Source organism: Chanodichthys erythropterus, chromosome 12 (genome assembly GCF_024489055.1).
Source record: "Chanodichthys erythropterus isolate Z2021 chromosome 12, ASM2448905v1, whole genome shotgun sequence".
In the NCBI taxonomy this organism is placed as follows: domain Eukaryota; kingdom Metazoa; phylum Chordata; class Actinopteri; order Cypriniformes; family Xenocyprididae; genus Chanodichthys; species Chanodichthys erythropterus.
The window spans coordinates 8,582,091-8,602,253 of record NC_090232.1 but is presented as its reverse complement, the minus strand read 5'-3'; the positions used below and the strand labels follow the sequence as shown (position 1 = coordinate 8,602,253).

The 20,163-nt window shown below is 39.3% G+C and overlaps 1 protein-coding gene across 1 annotated transcript; it reads left to right on the top strand.

Annotated features, from left to right (window-relative positions):
* Positions 1-1,058: 1,058 nt before the first annotated feature.
* Positions 1,059-15,015, top strand: LOC137033050 (interferon-induced protein 44-like). The gene is made up of 8 exons (XM_067405117.1): positions 1,059-1,098; positions 2,356-2,450; positions 2,592-2,625; positions 12,281-12,479; positions 13,782-13,928; positions 14,015-14,186; positions 14,530-14,630; positions 14,742-15,015. Exons 2-8 carry the CDS (start codon positions 2,402-2,404, stop codon positions 14,910-14,912), a joined length of 873 nt encoding a protein of 290 aa, XP_067261218.1. The 5' UTR covers positions 1,059-1,098; positions 2,356-2,401; the 3' UTR covers positions 14,913-15,015.
* Positions 15,016-20,163: the final 5,148 nt, after the last annotated feature.

The following is a 20,163-nucleotide window of genomic DNA, read 5'->3' as shown; positions in this document are numbered from 1 at the left end:
CAGTTTTCTCACATGCGATATAGCCTACTAGCTGGGACTTGTTCTGACAGAGCATGATAGATTAACCCAAACCTGACATTTATACATAAAAATATAATGTCTAGTGTTTAGACATATCGCATTATTTTAGCATAGACTAAAATATATTTCCACTAAATCACATCATATTTACACCTGAGCAGATATTCACAAACAAGCAAAGTATTTTAGCATGATAAGCAGTGTCATAAGATAACCAAAACTGAGCGAAATACAAACCCCATTTCCAGAAAAGTTGGGACATTTTGTAAAACGCAATACAAAACAATCTGTGATTTTGTTAATTCTTTTGAACCTTTTTTTTAACTAACTGAAGAAAAGATTTCCAAAGTTTTCACTGACCAACAATTGTACTGTAACACAGTTCGTAAATGTGGGAAGAAGGAGGCGGGAACCGGCCAACGTTCAAACAAAGTTTAATTCCAAAATAAACAAAGAACAAGGGAGAATGTGCATGACCTTTGAGCCCTCAGATGTCATTTCATTATAAAACCGTCATGCTACTCTGTCAAATACAGCCACATGGACTCGAGAGTACTTTGGAAAACAGTTGTCATTTAACAGTCTGGCTCTGCATCAAGAAATACAACTCGAATCTCTGTTACACAAGGAGAAAGATATACATCGATTCTATGCAGAGATGCTGCTGAGTTCTCTGGGCCCGAGCTCATCTTAGATGGTCCAAAAGACAGAGAAAATGTGTGCTGTGGTCAGATGAGTCCATGTTTCAGCTTGTTTTTGGAAAAACAGACTTCAAGTTCTCAGTCCCAAAGACAAAAGGGACTATCCAGACTTTCATTAGTCACAGATGCAAAAGCAAAGCAAACGTAGGCCCATCATGAAAAGGAGAATCAGACAGTAGCGAAGACTTTTACATTGAAAAGACTGAATTGTTGTGAACACGGAACAAGACACAACTGACAAATGCTTTGACTAGCGATGTCATGGGAAAACCCCTTAAAAACTATTAAAAGGACAAGATAATACATCGGACATTTAACAGATGTTTTATTATAAACATAGGACTGACCTGAAGGAAAATGCTAAATCTGAAATCAGGTAATAAACTTGCTCAATCGATCTCTTTCTCACAATACTCTACATCATACAATACATAATACAGTAAGCTTCAATAAACAATATCAATTGAGAACAAATAGTTTACATTGCTAAGCTTTTTAAAAACGAACCGGTTTAAAAAAAATTAAAATAAATAAATAAATATTATATATATATATATATATATATATACACAGTACAGTCCAAAAGTTTGAAACCACTAAGATTTTTAATGTTTTTAAAAGAAGTTTCGTCTGCTCACCAAAGCTACGTTTATTTAATTATAATACAGTAAAAACAGTAATATTGTGAAATATTATTACAATTTAAAATAACTGTTTTCTATTTGAATATATTTCACAAAGTAATTTATTCCTGTGATGCAAAGCTGAATTTTCAGCATCATTACTCCAGTCTTCAGTGTCACATGATCCTTCAGAAATCATTCTAATATGCTGATCTGCTGCTCAAGAAACTTTTAATGTGTACAATTGTACAAAATATTTGTGTACAATATTTTTTTTCAGGATTATTTGATGAATACAAAGTTCAAGAGAACAGTGTTTATCTGAAATCTAATCTTTTGTAACATTATAAATGTCTTTACTGCCACTTTTGATTGATTTAATGCATCCTTGCTGAATAAAAGTATTCATTTATTTAATTTCTTTTCAAAAAAAAAAAAAAAAAAAATTCTTACTGACCCCAAACTTTTGAACGGTAGTATATAATGCTACAGAAGCTTTGTATTTCTGATAAATGCTGTTCTTTTGAACTTTCTCAAGGAATCCTGACAAAAAAAAAAAGTACACAACTGTTTTCAACATTGAAAATAATCATAAATTTTTATTGAGCAGCAAATCAGCATATTAGAATGATTTCTGAAGCATCATGTGACACTAAAGACTGGAGTAATGATGCTGAAAATTCAGCTTTGCATCACAGGAATAAATTACTTTGTCAAATATATTTAAATAGTACACAGTTATTTTAAATTGTAATAATATTTCACAATATTACAGTTTTTTACAGAAACTTCTTTTAAAAACATTAAAAATCTTAGTGGTTCCAAACTTTTGGACTGTACTGTATATCTGGGGTCTGATGTGGAAATAACAGTAATGGGTGTGGGCAGATTTAATTATGTATGTAAGTGAAAGTGAAAAGTGAAACTGAAAAAGAGAGATGTATATATAAGGGCTCTGGCGAAGGACTGATTTCACTTGCTTAAAGTGAGATATGTCATCTGTGTTCCAGGACAGAGCTGATATAAATATATTGAAGGAGAAAAAACAAAAAAAAAATGGGAGCATCAAACTCAAAACAAGTGCAACAACCAAAACCAAATCCAGGTGAGAGGGTCTTTCTTCCATATGATTTTATATATAAAATTTATATTTATATACAGAACACATATGTACACATAGATACATTCTCAGAGAGATACTTCCAAATTATTGTTATTCCAAATTAATTATTATGTTTTCTCTTAGAATTGGATAAACCATGGAGGAAATTAGACTGGGGGTAAGCTATACATGTACATAAGCTATTCTGTCTAAGTACTTTATTCTGTATTGATGTGCAGACTGTGTCGTATCTGTGTGCATAGCAGTTAACACTGAACTGTTCAGATAAATGTGCAAATACTGTGGAAGATAAGAATTTTATTTCCCTGTAAAATATTACTGGAATCTTTCCCCATACATTTTACAAACTACAGTTATTGTGGGTTGTTGTTGTTGAATGACCACAGTATTCTGTATAAAAATATATCTGAAGTAATTCTGCTTAAATCTTCTGTTGTAGCTTCAGCAAGGCATTTTATAAGGGACAGCACTCAGAAGTGTAAAATTATGATATGCCATGATCATGTGTGATGTAACTTTTTAACATATGATACTATAATGTTTAATTTTAATTATTTTAGCATGAAAATGTATCACAACATTCAAATTCAAATATATATATAAACATATATATATATATAAACATATATATAAACATATATATATATATATATATATATATATATATATATATATATATATATATATATTAGGGCTGTCAATCGATTAAAAATTTTAATCTACTTAATTACATACTCTGTGATTAATTAATCTAAATTAATTGCATACATAATTTTTGCTGTGAAAGTATTAAATATTTCAATTCAAAATAATCAATGAATAATCAGCATTAGTGACATTAAAGTTCAAAAACTCTTTTATTATTATTTTCACTGTTCAAATAATGGCCATAACAATCAACAGTATGACCTAATATGCTAAGGAAATAAATTCAAAAGTGCTTCAGGAAGAAAATTTGATGATGTGTGCCGTAACACCAGAGGTTGCGTTAGACTTCAACTTTGTCCATCATTTTGACGGACAGGTTCGTAAAAAATCCGTCATAATCTATTATTACCCTTCATTTTAATTTTCATCTTTTAATTATAATAACACATTTAATTGCTTTATTTTTGTTCACATTTGAATTGGTAATTCACACGTGAAATTTCTCGGTATAGGCTACGTTAGCCATTAAAGAAAACAGTTTCATATTTCTGTTTAAATAGTCCTATGTTATGTTTTAAATTCATCTATTTGATAATGAAAAGTGAATATATGGGGAGACATGGAGTGGGTCAGACATGATTTTGACCACTTCATGAACTTTTGTTTGGTAGAAAGCCTTTCTTTAAAGTGAATTTCGTTTTGTAAAAATTGTATCTTAATTTTAATCAATGTTTTATCAACTATCAACAAATAAGAAGCAAATATAGTAGAAAATATAATCATGACATGGAGGCGCGGGCGCGATCAATTAGATTCATTCATGAATGAACCAAAACTCAGCATATAGGCTGCTTGCCTCAGAGACATGAGAGATATTTGATTGAAATATCTACTTTAACGACGTGCTAGGTCGTACCTCCGGATTAACGTTAACTCCTGGATGCTTTGCATTGATGTGGTAGCCTATAGCCTTTAGAGTGGATGAACTCCGGTGATATGCAAATTCCTTTCTGCAGACATTGCAGTCGACTTTATTTTTATCAACACTTCCATCAGGCCGTTTTTAATAAGTAAATGTTCCAGTCAATGATCCAGGCAGTGCCAGCGCGTTCTCCCTCCGGCTCCAGGTTCAAAGATCAATACGGAATGGATTAATCTGCGTTATTTTTTTAAAGCGTTATTTTTTCTCAGATTAATTAATCGAAACGCGTTATTTTGACAGCCCTGATATATATATATATACAGTACCAGGGACGTGCACAGGAATTTTGAGGGGCAGTTGCTCTGACCTAAAAAAAGGGCACTCCCCTACCCCCCTACTGCCCGTCGTCAATTATTCCTTACTTGAATCACAGCTTAAATAGTGTTTTGACATCATCGACAACCCAAGTGCGTTTTACCTCAAACTTGCGTCTAGTTAACTTTCTAAAGTAGGCCTAGCAGTCGCTTCTCGGGTCGACATTAACACACTGACAAAATTATATTCAGAATTAAAAATATTTTTATACCACTTCTTAATGTGTGATTGTTTAAAGGTTTTCACGAGATACCAACCTTTCGCGAACTTGCTTTCAACACTCGTTCTCATGGAGACGCGGTGTGCACGGAGGGGAGGGGCTGTGCGGGCGCGAGTATGTGAGAGAGACGCGTGAGTGAGAGATGCAGGGAAATGAAATGCAGCTGAACGTTTGCTCTATGAAAGACATTGACAAAGACGGAAACTAAGGACATTTAATCTATAATTTTATTTTATTTTAGTTAGTTTTGCCTAACACACATTACATTTTTGGTTAGGCTATTTATCGTTTTTTTTGTAGTGCCTCGTTTTTATTTTTATTTCAGTTAACGACGATGTTTTTCCCACCTACTTTTCGTTTTTTCGCTCGTTTTCGTTAACGATTATAACCTTACTCACCTTTCCGACAACGTTAAGTCGTCTCACCCGACAACCGCGACAATCTCCTTCCGCTCATGCAGGCTCAGCTTAGGACAAATGTCGCTGCAGCCACGTAAACAGAGTTTGCCCTTCCCCTACTTTCACTTTCGGACGGGTGACCGAATATGGACGTGAATGAGGCTTTATGATTTATTTTTTTATTTTTTTATTAATTTTTTTTATCTAGGCCTACGGGAAATTCTGCATCCATCGTACGATTTTTTTGTTTATTTTTTTCCACCTCGGAAGGGCAACGTGAGTCGAGAAGGGCATATGGGCAGTTACCCGGGCAACCTGAGCAACCCTCCTGTGCACGTCCCTGTACTGTACAGTCCAAAAGTTTGGAACCACTAAGATTTTTAATGTTTTTAAAAGAAGTTTCGTCTCACCAAGGCTACATTTATTTAATTAAAATACAGTAAAAAACAGTGATATTGTGAAATATTATTACAATTTAAAATAACTGTGTACTATTTAAATATATTTGACAAAGTAATTTATTCCTGTGATGCAAAGCTGAATTTTCAGCATCGTTACTCCAGTCTTCAGGGTCACATGATCCTTCAGAAATCATTCTAATATGCTGATTTGCTGCTCAATAAACATTTATGATTATTTTCAATGTTGAAAACAGTTGTGTACTTTTTTTTTTTTCAGGATTCCTTGATGAATAGAAAGTTCAAAAGAACAGCATTTATCAGAAATACAAAGCTTCTGTAGCATTATATACTACCGTTCAAAAGTTTGGGGTCAGTAAGAATTTTTATTTTTATTTTTTTTTTAAAAGAAATTAAATAAATTAATACTTTTATTCAGCAAGGATGCATTAAATCAATCAAAAGTGGCAGTAAAGACATTTATAATGTTACAAAAGATTAGATTTCAGATAAACACTATTCTTTTGAACTTTCTATTCATCAAATAATCCTGAAAAAAAAATATTGTACACAAATATTTTGTACAATTGTACACATTAAATTTTTCTTGAGCAGCAAGATCAGCATATTAGAATGATTTCTGAAGGATCATGTGACACTGAAGACTGGAGTAATGATGCTGAAAATTCAGCTTTGCCATTACAGGAATAAATTACTTTGTGAAATATATTCAAATAGAAAACAGTTATTTTAAATTGTAATAATATTTCACAATATTACTGTTTTTTACTGTATTTTTATTTAAATAAATGTAGCCTTGGTGAGCAGACAAAACTTCTTTTAAAAACATTAAAAAAAACATTAGTGGTTCCAAACTTTTGGACTGTATATATAAAATATATATATATATATATATATATATATATATATATATATATATATATATATATTATTATTATTAATTTTTATTTTATTATTTTTAATAAATATGAAAGTAATAATTGAACATAGCCTAATGAATGATTAATATGTTTATATGGTTTCTTTATTTTGAGTAGTTCAATACCTTTTATATATGCAATCTGAAAAATAAAAACGACTTCATTTGATGAGTCTAAGTGGTCACTTGGCCATTTGCAGTCAAAACTGACAGACCACAGAAAATGAAAGATGCTGTCACGGGAAATAAAGATAGATGCAAATGCAAGTCAAAATATCTCATTTATTGAGCTTCACGCCAGAAAGTCAGGAACAAGCACACAAAACAGCAGGAGAGCGGCGACACAGGGACTTCGGTGGGCCGTAGTGAGATGATCGTGGTGAAGTCCGTGGCAGTGAGAGCAGAAGTGAAGAATCCAACGATGAAACAATAATCCAGAATGAAGACACGAAGAACCAACTCCAAACAGAAGCACACACGAGGAAACGGGAACATAACAGGGAACTCCAACAACGATCTGACAAACACAAGACGAAAGACAAGGCAATAAATAGGCAGTCCTGGATTGAAAACAGCTGCCGCTGATCAAACAATCAGCGGCTACGCCCACATGAAACAATCAACGTGACAGCACAACATAAACACAGACCACAGACAGAGACTGCGGATCTTCAACTGTGACAGTACCCCCCCTCGTAGGAACGCCTCTCGGCGTTCCCAGGAGCACCTGCCTGACGATTGTAATCATCGATAAGGGAGTGATCCAGGATGTCCCTAGCAGGAACCCAACTTCTCTCCTCCAGACCGTAACCTTCCCAGTCCACCAAGTACTGGAAACCGCGTCCCCTCCTTCTCGAGTCCAGAATGCGATTGACCGAATAAGTGGGTTCCCCGTCTACGAGACGCGGTGGTGGAGGAACCGGGGTTGGCGGATTAATGTGTGAATGAAACACCGGTTTAATTTTAGAAACATGGAAGGCGGGATGAATTCTCCTGTACGCTGGAGGAAGTTTGAGTCGGACTGCCACCGGACTAATGATCTTGGTGATAGCAAACGGGCCAATGAATTTGGGAGCAAGCTTATTGGAGACGGAACGGAGAGGAATGTTCTTAGTAGAAAGCCACACTTTTTGACCCACGACGTATACGGGAGGCTTCGACCGGTGGCGATCAGTCTTAGCCTTGGTGTGCGCCCCCACTTGGAGAAGAGTCTCACGGGCTCTCGTCCAAGTGCGGTGACACCTCTGGATGAATGCGTGAGCGGAGGGGTCCGCGACTTCAGATTCCAGACTGGGAAAGATAGGTGGCTGGTAACCTAAACTACATTCAAATGGTGAGAGGCCCGTGGAAGACACTGGTAACGAATTATGTGCATACTCAATCATAGAGAGTTGCTGGCTCCAGGAGGAAGGATTCTTGGAAACTAAACATCGCAACATTCTTTCCAAATCTTGGTTGGCTCTCTCAGTTTGACCATTGGACTGGGGATGGAACCCAGAAGAAAGACTAACAGTCGCCCCCAGCAACTTACAAAACTCTTGCCAAAATTTGGACACAAATTGGGGCCCCTTGTCAGAGACCACATCCATCGGGAGGCCATGTAACCGAAAGACGTGATCTACAACAGTTACCGCTGTCTCCTTAGCAGAGGGTAATTTGGTTAAGGGAATGAAACGAGTCGCCTTCGAGAACCGGTCCACTACGGTCAAAACAACAGTGTTCCCCTGGGAGGGTGGGAGGGCGGTGACAAAATCTAGCGCGATGTGGGACCAGGGTCTCGAAGGGACAGACAGCGGTTGGAGCAACCCATCTGGGGGACGATTGGAAGTCTTACCAGTGGCACAAATCGCGCAAGCCAAAACAAAACTGCGAATGTCACGAGCCATGGCAGGCCACCAGAATCGTTGCTTGACCAAAAAACTGGTGCGATTAACCCCTGGATGACAGGCTACGTTGGAACAATGCCCCCACTTGATAATACTGGACCTTAACCTCTCCGGCACAAATAAACGATTCGGTGGGCATACGGGCGGAGGCGTTACCCCTTCTAAGGCCAACTTGACCTTTGATTCGGCCTCCCATGTCAGAGTGGAGACCACTAATGTCTCAGGAAGAATACACTCGGGAGTAGACGGGCATTCGGAAGGATCAAAAATACGAGAAAGAGAATCGGGTTTGATGTTTTTAGAACCCGGGCAGTATGAGAGAAAAAAATCAAAACGTCCAAAAAAAAGTGCCCACCGAGCCTGCCTGGAGTTTAGTCGTTTAGCCGTTCTGATATACTCTAGGTTCTTATGGTCAGTCCAAATGATGAAAGGTACCCCCGAACCCTCCAACCAATGACGCCGTTCTTCCAACGCTAACTTGACTGCCAGCAACTCTCTGTTACCAATGTCATAATTGTGTTCGGCCGGAGATAAACGATGAGAAAAAAATGTGCAGGGATGGATCTTATCATCTGAGGGAGATTGCTGGGATAGAACTGCTCCTACCCCCACCTCTGACACATCGACCTCCACCACGAACTGACGTGAAGAATCAGGGGCTATGAGGATGGGAGCCGAAACAAAGTGACTTTTCAGTTTGGCGAATGCAACCTCAGCTGCATCGGACCACCTGAACGCCGTTCTGGGGGAGGTCAAGGCTGTCAGAGGCGCGGCTAGTTTGCTGAAGTTGCGAATGAACCACCGGTAAAAATTGGCGAAGCCCAGAAACCTCTGTAGGGCCTTACGGGAATCTGGGTTTGGCCAATCCACCACAGCCTTAACCTTGTCAGGATCCATGCGAATTCCCTCAGACGAGACAATGTACCCTAGGAAAGAAACAGACTGTGCATGAAAATCACATTTCTCCGCCTTGACAAAAAGCCCATTCTCTAGCAGCCGCTGAAGCACTCGCCTGACGTGATGTTCCTGGAGAGATGAGGAAAAAATCAATATGTTGTCCAGATAGACATATATGAACTGGTCAACCATGTCTCTCAACACATCATTAACGAGTGCTTGGAAGACCGCCGGGGAGTTGGAAAGCCCGAAGGGCATGACCAAGTATTCAAAGTGCCCCCAAGGGGTGTTAAAAGCTGTCTTCCATTCATCCCCCTCCCTGATGCGGACCAAATGATAAGCGTTCCTTAAATCCAATTTCGTGAAAATGGATGCTCCTTGCAACCTCTCGAAGGCTGAAGACATCAACGGCAAAGGATATGTATTCTTTACTGTGATGTTATTCAACCCCCGGTAATCAATACAAGGTCGCAAAGAACCATCCTTCTTTCCAACAAAAAAGAACCCCGCCCCTGCCGGAGAAGAGGAAGGGCGAATGAACTTAGCTGCTAGAGAATCAGAAATATATTTCTCCATGGCCTCCCTCTCGGGAACGGATAGAGAGTACAACTTACCTTTAGGTGGAGACTTACCGGGAACTAAATATATAGCACAGTCATAGGGACGATGCGGAGGAAGAGAAGCAGGCCCGGGACTTACTGAACACTTCCTTAAGGTCTAGGTACTCCGCGGGCACGTTTGACAGATCCACAGCCTTTTCCTGTAACACAGAAGCAGACACAAGACAAGACTTATGACACTGAGTGCTCCATTCCAGGATGGCATGCTGCCGCCAGTCCACCTTGGGGTTGTGTTGTGTAAGCCTGGGGTGTCCGAGAACAATGGGGGCCAGAGGTGAATCCATGAGGAGGACTTGAATAGACTCATTGTGATTGCCGGAAGTGATGAGGGTAATGAATGTAGTGGTGAGTGTTATGTTGGGTAGGTCTTGGCCATTGAGAGCATTGACAGAGATCTGCTTAGTGAGAGGAATGATGGGTAATTGAAACCGTTGTGCAAACTGTGTCCATGAAATTACCTTCAGCTCCTGAATCCAGTAGAGCGGGACAGGTGAGCGTGTGGGTGGCCCACCTTAGTATAACCGGGAGGAGAATGGATGGTGAGGACTTCTCAGCGGAGATCCCACCCGATAATAGCCTCAACGTTACTACCGGGCTCGATCTTTTACTGGGCATGCGTTCAGGAAATGCCCAGCCCCTCTACAGTAGATGCATAGTCCTTGGGACCTCTGCCGCTCTCTCTCCTCCCGGGAAAGCCGAGCTCTCCCCACCTGCATGGGTTCAGGATCGAAAGAGGGGCCGACATTGTCTCTAAAGTTGACTCCACGAGCCTCTGCGCCCCGGGATGCGAAGTCGGACCGAGGAAGATTCTCCAGATGGTTTGTACGGGTATCCACCCGCAGGGCAAGATCAATCAGTCCATTAAGACTCTGAGGTAAATCCAAAACGTAGATCTCTTTTTGTACACGGTTGGCCAACCCATGCAGGAAGACGTCCCACTGCGCCTCCTCGTTCCAGATGCACTCCGCCGCCAGTGTTCGGAATTCGATGGAATAATCCGCCACCGTGCGATCTCCCTGCTTGAGTCCCGTCAGTCGTCGGGCTGCGTCTTTTCCCATGACCGCGCGGTCAAACACTCTCTTCATTTCGGCGGTGAGTGTCTGGAACGAGGAACAGCATGGATCTTGATTCTCCCAAACCGCCGTTCCCCACAAAGCCGCCTGCCCGGTGAGCAAGGTCAACACAAACGCCACCTTGGACTCTTCCCTTTCGAAGGCTGGAGAGAAAAATACAGTGAACACTTGTTCAGAATGGCTTTGCAAAAACTAGGCTCACCGGCATAGGTCTGAGGTGTAGGTAGACGTGGTTCCGGTTGATCTCCTTGCGTAGGTTGTGGAGGGGGAACGGGCGGTGTGGGCGGCGCAGCGGGATTCCGAAGTTGTTGTAGCTGTTGGAAGAGCTCGGACACCTGTGTCACCAACGCCTGCACGGCGCGTCCGGTAGAGGAAATGCTCTCCTGCTGTTGATCCATCCGTGCAATGCTGTGGTTGATGAACTCCGTTAATGCTGCTGAACTTGCTGCATCCATGTTGTTGGTCAGATCGTTCTGTCATGGGAAATAAAGATGGATGCAAATGCAAGTCAAAATATCTCATTTATTGAGCTTCATGCCATAAAGTCAGGAACAAGCACACAAAACAGCAGGAGAGCGGCGACACAGGGACTTCGGTGGGCCGTCGTGAGATGATCGTGGTGAAGTCCGTGGGAGTGAGAGCAGAAGTGAAGAATCCAACGATGAATCAATAATCCAGAATGAAGACACGAAGAACCAACTCCAAACAGAAGCACACACGAGGAAACAGGGGAACAGAACAGGGAACTCCAACAACGATCTGACAAACACGAGACGAAAGACAAGGCAATAAATAGGCAGTCCTGGATTGAAAACAGCTGCCGCTGATCAAACAATCAGCGGCGACGCCCACATGAAACAATTAAGGTGACAGCACAACATAAACACAGACCACAGACAGAGACTGCGGATCTTCAACCGTGACAGATGCTAAATCCAGAGAATTTGTTTTATAAAATGTAGCATATATATCGGCTGCAATGTTGAAAACACACAGAAATGAAAGAGTGTGACTGAAACACCCAGAGTACAACATTTTCTCACACCCACCCACACACACAGAGTTATTGTTTTTTTAAATTAATGTTTATGACTGTAACTGCAAAACATATGCTTCAAAACTATTATTATTGCATGTACATCAAACTTGTTAAATAATAGTTGGATAATTTCTAAATAAATATTCAAATAAATATTCCACACAGCGGGTGGATGCTGAACACTTCTGGCATCTACTGGCCATTATATTCATAACATAATTTTGACCTGACATGAAGTTATTTTTCTTTTCCCTCTAGATGACAGCAGTTTGGCCCACAAAGATGATACATTCTCATATTTTCTGTTAAAAAAATAGAAAAAAAAGTATAGTTTTGTAATGCTATTCCAAATATAGCCAGTAAGACTTTGCACAGAATTGTATTTTGTTTTCACAGACAGAAAGAAGCTCTGAAAGAAAAGCTGGAAAACTTCTCTCCGGGTGATCCAAATGTAAAGGACATCAAGATTCTGATAGCTGGACAAGTTGGAGCAGGAAAGTCCAGCTTTATCAACTCCATCGATAGTGTCTTTAAAGGACGGGTCTCCTCTAGAGCGCTAGTTAGTTCATCTGCTGGTGTTAGTTTCACACAAAAAGTAGGTATTTGTCACCTATACAGTAGTTGCATGTTTTTTCAATGTCAGCTGACCCACTCTTGTGCATTAAGCATTTTAGGGTAACGCTGTACATTAAGGTTTCCTTTGTAAAGGGTTTATAAAGGTGTTTGTTAATAACTAATAACTCGTTTACAAATGCATTATTGATAAGGAGTTAGAACTACTTGAATAACTTTACCGTATAGTGAGCCATTTTTAACTCGCATGTTATAAATGCTTTATAAATGTATTTATTCACACATATTTTACTCAGAACCAGATTTCATGGTTATTTCATGATGCAGCAAAACTATACTGTTATGGTGAGACTTAAAAGTGATTATTTGTGGTTTTCTCAGTAATATCTCATGACTTATGTCAATTTTCTCACTGTTGCTCATCTGACTTTACTCTGTGCATTACCCATGATACTGTGCAATGTGATTACATTATTAGTTACCTGTGAACCCCAATGAAGGGTGAACCATTTCTTCATAAGTTATAAATATTAGAAATTTGTGAAAGTGAACATTAAATGTAAAGTGAAGTCCTGTGGACCATGTATTCATGATTTATAAACGTTATAATTAAAGCCATGTTTCACGTGTTTCCACTTTACATAAAGGTTCACTTTCACAGGTTAGTAACGTTTATAACTCATGAATAAATTGTTCACCCCTCATTAGGGTTCACAGGTAAGTAATGTAATTACATTTTTCATTATTAATATTTCATTAAGTTATGGCTGTGCTCGTATGTTGTTGTTTTTTTTTTCAATATAAAGTTTGATCATTTCCTCTTGATAAACATGAAATCATTTTTTATACATTGCTGTGAAAGGGCAGCATGACCTTTTTGCAGAGGTAAATCACAGAGTAAAGTCTGATGAGCAACAGTGAGAAAAGAGACATAAGTCATGAGATATTGAGAAAATCACAAATAAATCAGCCTTCTGTCTCACCATAACAGTATATTTTTGCTGCATCATGCAATAACCAGACTGAGTAAAATTTGTGTGAATAAATACATTTATAAAGCATTTATAACATGTGAGTTAAAAATGGCTCACTATTTGGCAGGTGAGCATTTTTAAAGTTCACTAAAGTCACCCTTTTTATTCATGCAGTTATAACTGCTTATCAATGACTTATGTATTTGTAAATAAGTTATTAGTTATTAACAAACACTTTTGTAAACCCTTTACAAAGGGAACCTGTTACCCATTTTAGCTAATCATATGAAGATTTTTTGGAAATTTTTCACAAATAGTTGTGCTTCTATATATTTGGTCTTCATTTTTAGCTCAAAGGATTCACCATCAGAAGTGAGAGAAAAAATTTGCCCTTCGTCTTCAAGGATATAATGGGCTTAGAAGCTGCTGTGTTGGCTGGGTCACAAACAGATGACATCATCAATGCTGTGTTTGGACATGTGAAGGATGGCTATAAAGTAATAAACCATTATTATTTTAACAAAGTTTGAATGTGTGCAATAGGTTTGACATTTAACATATTTTGCTGAATTTCCATTCTTAGTTCAACCAGGAGCAGGCACTCACTTATAAGGATCAACATTACAACTGTGACCCTAACCTCTCCGATCAGGCTTTCTGCCTGGTTTATGTCATAGATGCAAATACAGTCGATTTCACAGATGATAAACTAATTGACAAGTTGAGGATCATCCGCCACAGAATCAGTGATCGGGGTAAAACTGACCTCTGAATGTTTGATCATGATTTTTATTCATGGTTTCACATACATTATATTACATGGGAGAGAGAAGTGGGCATAAAGTGGGTTGGATTTGGATTTTTCAGTGTGTAGGTGCACAAAATCCAGATATACAGGCTGCATTGTAATGCCAAGTGCAAACAGGGAATGTCAGGCTCAACTTTTCTGCTTAATTATTTGTATGACCCAGACAATGTATGCGGGTCAGTTATGTAGATATGTAAATACCTTTTAACAAACTGTTACAAATGTGCTCAATTTTGTTGAGGAAAAAAACTTAATAGAAAACCTTTACTTTGCCTCTGCATTTGCTGTAGGGATTCCTCAAGTAGTTATCATGACTAAAGTGGATACAGCTTGTCCGCTTGTCAAAGATGATCTAAGTAAGATCTACAATAGCAAGAAGATCAAAGAGAAGGTATGTGATATCATCCAAAGACACTTTCATAAGTACATATTGCCAGTGTTGATTTGATTTTGTCTAACAGCCACATCTAGTTTTCTGATCTAACATTCTGTTCCTGTCCAGATGGAGATGTGCAGTGCCAAAACAGGTGTGCCAATGTCAAACATCTTCCCAGTGAAGAACTACCATGAGGAGACTGACACAGAGGATGACGCTGATGTTCTGTTATTAAAGGCACTTGAACAGATTGTTCAAATTGCCAATGATAGATTGTTGGACTGTGAAAGCTACTGACAAAATCACATATATACAGTTATTAATGCATATAAATCACAAAATTACATATAATGCATTTGGAGTGGGTCATTCTTTAAATTTCTTTATCAAAGGAACATCATTTTGGGAAGATTGTGGATTAAAATGACAATAAAAAGGATTATGTTTTGTGTTTAGTTTTACAAATATATGTACAGTGGGGTTTAAAGTCAATGCAAATCTGGGACTCAAAAACTAATGTAAACCTGAAAATTAATGGAAAGTGTTATAATTTGAAAATTGTTTAGGCAAGGCAAGGCAAGGCAATTTTATTTGTATAGCACATTTCATACACAATGTTAATTCAAAGTGCTTTACATAAAGAAGAAGAATAATAATAGAACATAAGGAATAGAAATAACAGTAAAAAGAGATAATTTTGCTATTTGGATTTAAAATGCATTAGTCAGAATCATGATGATACATAAAAGATATAAAAATACATTAAAAATGAAATAAAAACAGGAAAATAATTTAAAGAATAAAAAGATAATACGTATAAAATAAAGTGCAAACAGTTCGGACATAGCACAGTGCTCAATCAGCAAATGCATAGGTAAAAAGATGTGTTTTGAGTCTGGATTTGAATGTGGCTACTGTTGGAGCACACCTGATCTCTTCTGGAAGCTGGTTCCAGCTGCGGCTGGCATAACAGCTAAAAGCAGACTCTCCCTGCTTTGAGTGAGCCCTTGGTATTTTTAAGTGAGTTGATCCTGATGATCTGAGTGATCGGTTTATATTCTATGAGCATATCTGCAATGTATTGAGGTCCTAGGCCATTGAGTGATTTATAAACAAGCAACAGTACTTTAAAATCAATTCTAAATGCAACTGGAAGCCAGTGCAAGGACCTGAGGACTGGTGTGATGTGTTCATGTTTTTGGGTTCTGCTCAGAATCCTGGCAGCAGCGTTCTGTACGAGCTGCAGCTGTCTTATGGTCTTTTTGGGAAGACCAGTGAGGAGCCCATTACAATAATCCACCCTGCTGGTAATGAAAGCATGAACAAGTTTCTCTAAGTCTTGACTGGAGACAAAGCATCTAATTCTTGCAATATTTTTGAGATGATAATATGCTGATTTAGGTATTGTCTTTACATGGCTACTGAGACTCAGGTCTGACTCCAAAATCACACCAAGATTCCTGACTTGATTTTTAGTTTTTTGACTCCTAGAGTGAAGGTACATGTTCACTTTGAGAACTTCATCTTTGTTTCCAAACACAATGACTTCAGTTTTGTCTTTGTTTAACTGAAGGAAGTTTAGGCACATCCAATTTTTAATTTCATCAATGCATTGACACAGGGAGTCAATGGGGCTGTAGTCGTTGGGTGATAGGGCTAGGTAAATCTGGGTGTCGTCTGCACAGCATATATAGGTTGAACAGGAGGGGTGCAAGTATTGAACCTTGAGGGACTCCGCATGTCATGGATGTCACTCAGACTTATGGTCACCGATACTCACATAATAACCTCTCCCTTCTAAGTATGACCTGAACCATTTAAGGACCATCCCAGAAAGCCCAACCCAGTTTTCGAGCCTGTCAAGAAGAATGTTGTGATCGACAGTGTCAAACGCAGCACTGAGGTCAAGTAGAACCAGCACTGATAATTTACCTGTATCTGTGTTTAGGCGAATATCATTTATTATCTTTATGAGTGCTGTTTCTGTGCTGTCATGCAGTTGGAAACCAGATTGAAAGTTATCAAAGTATCCATTCAAGCTTAAGAACTTGTTCAGCTGATTGAAAACAACTTTTTCAATGATCTTGCCTATGAAAGGAAGATTTGAGATTGGCCTGTAGTTGCTCAATATGGTGTTATCCAGATTGCTTTTTTTCAGGAGGGGCTTAACAACTGCAATTTTCAGAGATTTTGGAAAAGTCCCAGAGAGAAGTGAGGCATTTACCACTTCTAGGAGATCTGCTTCTAAACAGTTTAACACTCTTTTGAAAAAAGATGTGGGAAGTGTGTCAAGGGCGCAGGTTGATGTTTTAAGGTGCTGTACTGTTTCTTCCAAAATTTTACCATCAATTGCTTCGAAATCAGACATAATAGCTACTTTCTGAGGTTGTGATCTGATCTGTTTTACCCCAGTGTAACTCAAGGATGTGCTGATCGCCTTTCTGATATTATTAATTTTCTCAGAGAAGAAGGAAGCAAACTCACTACATTTGCTGTCTGAGAGCATTTCACTGGGAATCTGACTTGGGGGGTTTGTTAGTCTCTCTACTGTAGCAAAAAGAGTGCGGGTGTTGTTTAAGTTTCTGTTTATAATATTTGAGAAGAAGGTCTGTCTAGCTTTGCCTAATTCCACATTGAAAGCATGAAGAATATCTTTATAGATGTTATAATGGATTTCAAGTTTTGTCTTTCGCCACATGCGCTCAGCTTTTCTGCATTGTCTTTTCATATTTTGCACTGCTGTTGAGTTTCTCCATGGTGCTTTTTGTCTGCCACTTTTCTTCCTGACTTTCACAGGAGCAATGTTATCAATAACATTCTGTACTTTTGAGTTAAAAAAATCAAGGAGAAAATCAACAGAGCCTGCAGATATGCTTGGTGTTAAAGATATAGCCTTCATAAACAGTGCACTAGTGTTCTCATTTAAGCATCGCTTTTTGACCGAGACAGATCTAGCTTCAACAGTCGGACAGATCAATATTTCAAAGAAAATACAGAAATGATCAGATAGCGCTACATCCTTAATGACAATGGATGAAATGTTTAGACCCTTACTGATAATTAAATCTAGAGTGTGTCCACGATTGTGTGTACATGCTGAGTCAGATCAAAAGTATTCAAAACAGTTATGATTTCTTCTGCCATATTGGATTCTGCATTTTCTATGTGGATGTTAAAGTCCCCAGTAATAGCAAAACAGTCAAACTCTGAGGAAATTGCTGATAACAGTTCTGTAAAGTCCTCCACAAAGGCTGGAGAGTATTTTGGAGGCCTGTAGATAACTATAAGTAGAATGCGAGGAGCACCTTTTAATACAATACCCAAGTATTCGAAAGACAAGTAATCACCAAATGACACTTGCTTGCATTGATAGACATCTTCAAATAGAGCAGCTACACCTCCACCTCTCCTAACAGCTCTGCAGACACTCATAAAAGTAAAGTTAGGAGGGGCTGTTTCATTCAGGATTGTTGCACTGCAGCTGTCTTCAAGCCATGTTTCATTTAGAATCTAGGTTGTTTGTGGTTATTAAGTCATTGACTAGAAGTGATTTATTTTTAAGTGAGCGTATGTTTAGAAGTGCTAGCTTAACAGTCTTACTTTCTGTCTCTACAGTAATCTTAGTTTGACGTGTAATAGGTAGCAGATTAAAAGGGTTTGCCAAACGGTTTGAAAAGGCCTTAGGCTTTCTATAACGTAATAAAACAGAAATAGAGAAAGCTGCAGGCACACTGGGTTCCCGCTTGTTCTGTAAACATTTGATAAAGTCACTGTTATCATAGCGGGGACCCGACACACATCACTGAGAGCTGTTATCGGTTGTTTTTGATTCACCTAGAACAGTTGAAGGAGGGTGAGGGCGCTGGCGTTGTGGCAGGGGCCGAAGAGCTCTCACAGGAGGAGGGGGAGGTCGAGGTCGAGCTGGGCCCACAGGCTTTGGTGGTTTCGGGGCTTGACGCTTTTTTGTTGATATCTGGGGGCTCGCAGCAAAAGAGTGGGAGAGTTTGGTTCCAGCGTACACCAGTTCCTCCATTTTCTCTGAGAAGCACAGAAGAGGGGATGCTGGAGAGAGGGATAACGTGTCCGGTGAGAGGGGCTGTTGCTCTGGTGTTACCGGAGGCTGTAATATGTTGTCCTGGCTTACCTGGCTGTTTTCCCGAAAGTCGTCCTTGCGTGCTGAATCTTGGAGCAGTTCTAATACGTCACTGTCTCTCGGTGAGCTCTGTGGGCAGGGCTCAGTCAAGATTGTGTCCGTGAGCAGTGGTTGTTGTGGCTGCGTGGTGTTATCATTGACCTTGTGGGATGTGTCACCGCATGTGCATTCAGCTGCTGAAATGAAGTCCTGTGGTCAGTTGTACTCTGTCCAGGTGTGTTTGTGCCATTCAGGTTGAGTGGATTTGCACACACTGCTGAAGGATGATGGAGGCAGAAGTAGATATTGTCCTTTAGCACACTTGAGCCCAGTTTGTTTGGGTGCAGGCCATCAGGGCCGGCTCTAGCCCTTTGGTCGCCCTAGGCGAGATTGCCCTAGACCCATTCGGACATCCGTATTCAATAGCCTTGTTAATCACACTACATTGGACATTCAGTGGACATTCACAAGTAAATATGCCATTAAAACAATACTTGCCTATTTTGATCGACTGTGAAAAATGTTGTAAGTTGACAATCGTTGGTTGTCAATATCATATCGCTGCTTAAAATTCACAAACATTAATTTATTGCACATTTATTGGAAAGTACAACACCGACCAACTGTCACAACATTCTTGCTGTACAAAGACATTAACAAGCAGAGAACGGAACAAAATGGATGAGAAATTAATGCTGCTCTCCGAAAATACATAGCAAAGTAATTTCACATTGTGTCAACATTTTAAGTCTGAAACAAATTACCTGCAAAATCAGTTATAAGTAACAGTCCCCCGGATATTCCGTCTCATAGCAACAAAGCGTCTCAACGGAAAAAAACGCTGCGCAGCTGTGAAGCACTCACAGACAGGCGTTTTAAGCAGAGCGCCTAGCGTTTTCAGCTGGCTAAAAACGCTTTGGTGGACACACGGCCTAATGGCTGAGATGAGAAGATTTACCTCTATACTGGGTTTTCCTTTTATCTTCTTGCTTTCTCCGTTTTCGTCCCTGTGCACTGGAGGGTTTATTAGACCGCTTCATTTTCTTCATCAACTGCGCACTTGCCTAACGTAATGTAACGGCGACCCTAGAGGGCGCCCGCAACATATTTGTCGCCCTAGGCAACCGCCTAGTTCGCCTATAGCAATCGCCGGCCCTGCAGGCCATCATGAGTGAACAGTTGTCTCTGACTCCAGAACAGATTGAAGTTGTCGATGAAATTCAGTCATTTTAAGTTGCAGGTTTTTTGCAGCCATGTGTTAAGTCCAAGCAACCGTGTAAATCTATTTGTTCCTCTTGCTGGGAGTGGTCCACTGATGAACGACTGAACTTTTAGTCTTTTAAGCATTTCAAAAAGTTCATTGAAATCCCTCTTAAGGAGTTCTGACTGCTCCTTCCGAATATCATTCTTCCCCAC